The sequence below is a fragment of the Mandrillus leucophaeus genome, unplaced genomic scaffold, assembly GCF_000951045.1.
Source record: "Mandrillus leucophaeus isolate KB7577 unplaced genomic scaffold, Mleu.le_1.0 Scaffold170, whole genome shotgun sequence".
NCBI lineage: Eukaryota > Metazoa > Chordata > Mammalia > Primates > Cercopithecidae > Mandrillus > Mandrillus leucophaeus.
Window position 1 is genome coordinate 785,652 of NW_012101699.1, and position 4,568 is coordinate 790,219.

General features: G+C 40.3%; 1 protein-coding gene across 6 annotated transcripts in view; it reads left to right on the forward strand.

Annotated features, from left to right (window-relative positions):
• Window positions 1-4,255, forward strand: part of MAPK9 (mitogen-activated protein kinase 9) — a 54,528-nt gene extending 50,273 nt beyond the window's left edge. For 4 of the 6 annotated variants that reach the window (XM_011976846.1, XM_011976850.1, XM_011976845.1 and 1 more), the window contains exon 11: window positions 1,327-4,255. In XM_011976846.1, the coding sequence (XP_011832236.1) occupies window positions 1,327-1,474 (148 nt within the window). In that variant the 3' untranslated portion in view covers window positions 1,475-4,255. The remainder of the gene's footprint in view (window positions 1-1,326) is intronic. The other 2 variants (XM_011976847.1, XM_011976848.1) reach the window with 1 other exon arrangement.
• Window positions 4,256-4,568: the final 313 nt, after the last annotated feature.

Genomic DNA, 4,568 nt, shown 5'->3' on the forward strand with positions numbered 1-4,568 from the left:
GCCACTGCACCTGGCCTCTTTCCCTGTTCATCTTTTATAAATGGCAGCAGCATGTGAAACGCCAGCCTGGCTAGCATCAGATTTAAAAACCACTGTATGAATAGCCACCCTTTTTGGCTTGTCATAGTGAAGGGGGTGGTGGATGGCATTTTACTGATGTGCCAGGCACTGAACTTCCTTATAAACATTTCTCTTTCATCTTTGCAATGATTGCTGTCACGTCCATTTACAGATGAAATGGAATTTAAAGCCTTTTCAACGTTGATAACCCTTTGTACTGGTCCCACCCAAAATGCCAATCTAAGTAAAATAGAATTTGGTTTTCTCTTGAGAAAATTGTTCATATCATTCTCGCATTTTTCTGCTTCATCTGCCGATCTTGATAGTGGTGGAAGCCTGCTGACCGGGTGGTTATACGATTATGAGAGACTCTGATATTAGTGGTATTCACTTACGTCTGCAGGATTCTTCCCGTTTACTAAATGAAACGCTCAAGTTATATTTATTGTCTCTCTCCCACTCCCACTGGAAAGCACACACGCGTGGGGATGTGCAGAGAGCACAGCTTACTTTTTATTCTTGAATTTTATATTCAACATGACGTATGTGTCAAGCATCTAGAGATTATATAACTTCAGCAAGAACTTAAGTGCTTGTTAACTAAGCACAAATTTATGACTGCAGACGTCGATCTCAGAGAGTCTGCATGTTGTATTTTTATTCACACCAGACTAAAATATAGATAGTAGGAAGTAGAATAGTTTCATTTGCTTTAAAAGATTAAAATGTCAGTTTTCTGGAGGTACAAAACAATAAAAAATACGAGGCCACTAATTTTTTTCCTTTTTCTAGTATATAGTCTTTATTGCAAAAGATTTATTTGAATGTTGATGCTTTCTTTTCTGTAGATTTAGTGTTTATGTTATAAATTGTTATAATTCAAGTGGTGACATTTGAATTCGATTCAGGCTTAAGCTTTTGTGATACTGCATTTTCAGATAAATATAGCTGTTTCCTTTTGATGTCTGCTTGAAAGCAGCGGTTATTTTTTAAGTAGCTAACATGATTATACATGGCCACATATATGTTTAGCCACTGAGAAGAAAAGAAGAATCTTGCAAGGAAAGACATAGGAATATGGGACTCTGGGCCCAAAGAAAGACTCAAGGAAAAGTTCAGAAAGTCCAGCTGACTAACTTCTTGTTTATGCTCATAGTTAGGATTGGGAAACTGCAAAAAGACAGAGCCGAGAAATGGCCTGAAGTCTCGTTGCCTGGATTTGCAGCAATGTCGTGCCTCAGATTTTATTATATTTGGTTTTCTTAGCACAGATGCAGCAGTAAGTAGCAACGCCACTCCTTCTCAGTCTTCATCTATCAATGACATTTCATCCATGTCCACTGAGCAGACACTGGCCTCAGACACAGACAGCAGTCTTGATGCCTCGACGGGACCCCTTGAAGGTTGTCGATGATAAGTTAGAAATAGCAAACCTGTCATCATTGAAGGAACTCTCACCTCCATGGGCCTGAAATGCTTGGGAGTTGATGGAACCAAATAGAAAACTCCATGTTCTGCATGTACGAAACACAATGCCTTGCCCCTACTCAGATCTAATAGGATTGCCTGCTTAGATGATAAAATGAGGCAGAATATGTCTGAAGAAAAAAAGTGCAAGCCACACTTGTAGAGATTTTGTTCAAGATCATTTCAGGTGAGCAGTTAGAGTAGGTGAGGTTGTTTCAAGCTGTAATAGTGACAGTTTCTCATCATCCGTAACTGTTGAGAGGTGTGTGCATGTGACCACAGATGCTTGCTTGGACTTGCCCACCTAGCACGTTGGAAATCAGTATTTAAATGCCAAATAATCTTCCAGGTAGTGCTGCTTCTGAAGTTATCTCTTAATCCTCTTAAGTAATTTGGTGTCTGTCCAGAAAAGGTTGATTTATGTGTATTAATTGGCCGTCATGATGTTATCATATCTTACTCCCTTTTGTGCTGTGATTTATTCTATCTTTTGTATTTCAGAAGACATATTAATTAAATCTATTTAATAAATAAAAATATATAGCTTTTCTTAAATTTGTGATGTTTGGGGCTGAGAATTATCACGGCTAAAACCAAGACACTCATGTGGACATCTTGTTTTCTTTAAACTGTCTTGTCTGGGATGATTGTACATTCAGCTTTACTGCACGATAAAATTTTAAGTTTTGCTTAGTGCTGCTTGAAATCCTAGCTACCTTATCTCTTTCTTCTTAGTCTTCTAGACTTACTATGAACTTAAAATTCTACCTAGAACTTCACCTTCTTTGTTAGGCGTGTAACACTCCCTCTTAATAAGATGATGGCAGATAGATTCCTGCATCCATGGCCTAACGCTGGAGTAGAATCTTACAGAATGGTCCCGAGAGACCACTGCAGTCATTTCCTAAGTGCTTCCTTTGCCAGAGACTGACCTGGGTCCTTTACTTACCTTCCCTCATTCACTTTCCCTCTGCCAATACCATGTTCTTGATTTTCTTTCTTCACTGGAAGAAAGCGGATAAATTCCTCTTTGGTCTGTTTTCAGAGGCCAGGCTGATTCAGATGCCTGTTTTTTGCTATTGCTTTCCATTGTTTGGGGGCATTCCTTTTCACAAGGGAAACCCGTGAATGTTCTGGGAAACTCTTCAGAGGATATGAAGGAAATACTTAAAGAGTAATGATTAACCATTGAATGTTTTCTGATTTAAAACTGCTCACCTGAAATTGATACTTTGAGACTTTCCGATAAGTAAATGATTCAGAACTCATTCAGATACCGAGTGTGTTAAGTGTCACTGCAGAAACGGAACTATGACGATCACATTTTGCTGCCTGTGCCCGTGTTTTTCCCTTGAGCTTGTTTTGTTGCTGATTCATATCTTGTGTTCAATTATTTTGGAAGCTTTTCGGTCAACATTCTCTAGACTGTGTTCTAAGGAGGAACTGTGATGAGAAAGTGGGTTCTAGATATGACCTAAAGTGCATGGCTCTCTCTGCACCCGTTATGTCCTGTCGGTTGGTCGAATCACTGGAAACTGGAACCCTTGATTAGCAAAACTAATATTGAAATAAGAAATAGTTCTTTTATATTGTCATTTAGACATTTTCAAATACAAAATGGTAATAATAACTTGGATTGAGGCAGAAACACCTATTGTATGGCTGTCTGTCTATCTTCTCTGTAATACATACTCTTTTAAAAGACTTCACTAAATCTATCTTTAAAAGGAAAAACAAAAGGGAGAGGTTGAAAATGCACGAGTTGCCCCACACTGTGTGATGCTCCCTCCTCGGGAGACGTGGATAGGGACGAGGCGCCCGCAGGTGCCCTTCTGCTCGCTCGCTCCGCTGTGCACTCTGCGAGCCACTTGCCACAGATGGAGCCCGGACGGCGCGGAGGGTTTCCTGGAAAGGCCGTCTTCCACCAGGTAGAGGCGAGTGTGCCCAGGACAGGCCACAGGGGGCTCCACAGAAATACCTCGCCCAGCTTCAGGGCTCTCCCTCCTGAGCCTAGATTTGCCAGGGTCTTGGTGCCACACACATGGTTTCACACTGATCTCTATGGGAAAATGCTGGTGTTGGTTAAAGAACTGAAAAATGTGCTCAACTTTTCATCTTTTCTATTTTATTTTTGTAATTTATATTGTACACAACCCAGGAAGTAACTATTTTGGACATGTATTTTTATAAACCAGGTAATTTATTATTATCCTGGAATTTAGACTAGGTTTGTTTCATTTGTTGACTTGGTTTTCAGTCAAGAAGGAAATGACTGTCTCCCCCATGTTCAGGTCGTAATTTCAAGTGCAGAGTCCGGAGAGCGAGTTCTGTCAGAGCAGGAGAGAGTCTAGAAACACTGGCTGTGCACACTGTGTCAGCCGTGGGCCTGGAGTGGACACAGGGCTCTGCTCTGGTCTTTGAGATGTGAGACGCAGAGCCCCAGTGCGGAGAGGGGAAGCCCGCTTCCAGGGCCCCTTGCCCACACCAGGTCCGTGTCCGAAACACTAAGTGGGTGCTGCTTCAACCCGCATTTCATGCTGTGTAAGTCACGATAACGACGTACGAGTCTGTCTGGTTGATTTCTAATGTAACGCCTCTGGTAATAAATACAAATGTGACCTTTCAGATTGCATATCTCAAAAGTAACATTGCCTAATGTTTTATAATAAAATATATTATGTGTGTTTTGGTTGGTGAAAATAATACAGACTACATTTTAAAAGATAAATGTATAGCATGTCCAATTTTTGTGTGTTTTTAAATGACAATTAGATAATTTCTCCATCACCATCTCTGATGACAGATTTAACATGAAACAGATAGATGATAAAGCATCATGCCTTTGATCAATATTAGCAAGAGGTTTCACATGAAAGGCAGAAACATTGCTGTTTGTTCTCTTATTGAAAATATTCTGCAAACTCCTAAATCTGTGTTTTCAAAACTAATGGCGGTAAGTTTTGACGTCACCAATACACAAGCACGGTTCAGAGTATTGGTGTAATTGTTTTCTCATGAGGCGTGGCCAGGAGAATCCGCCA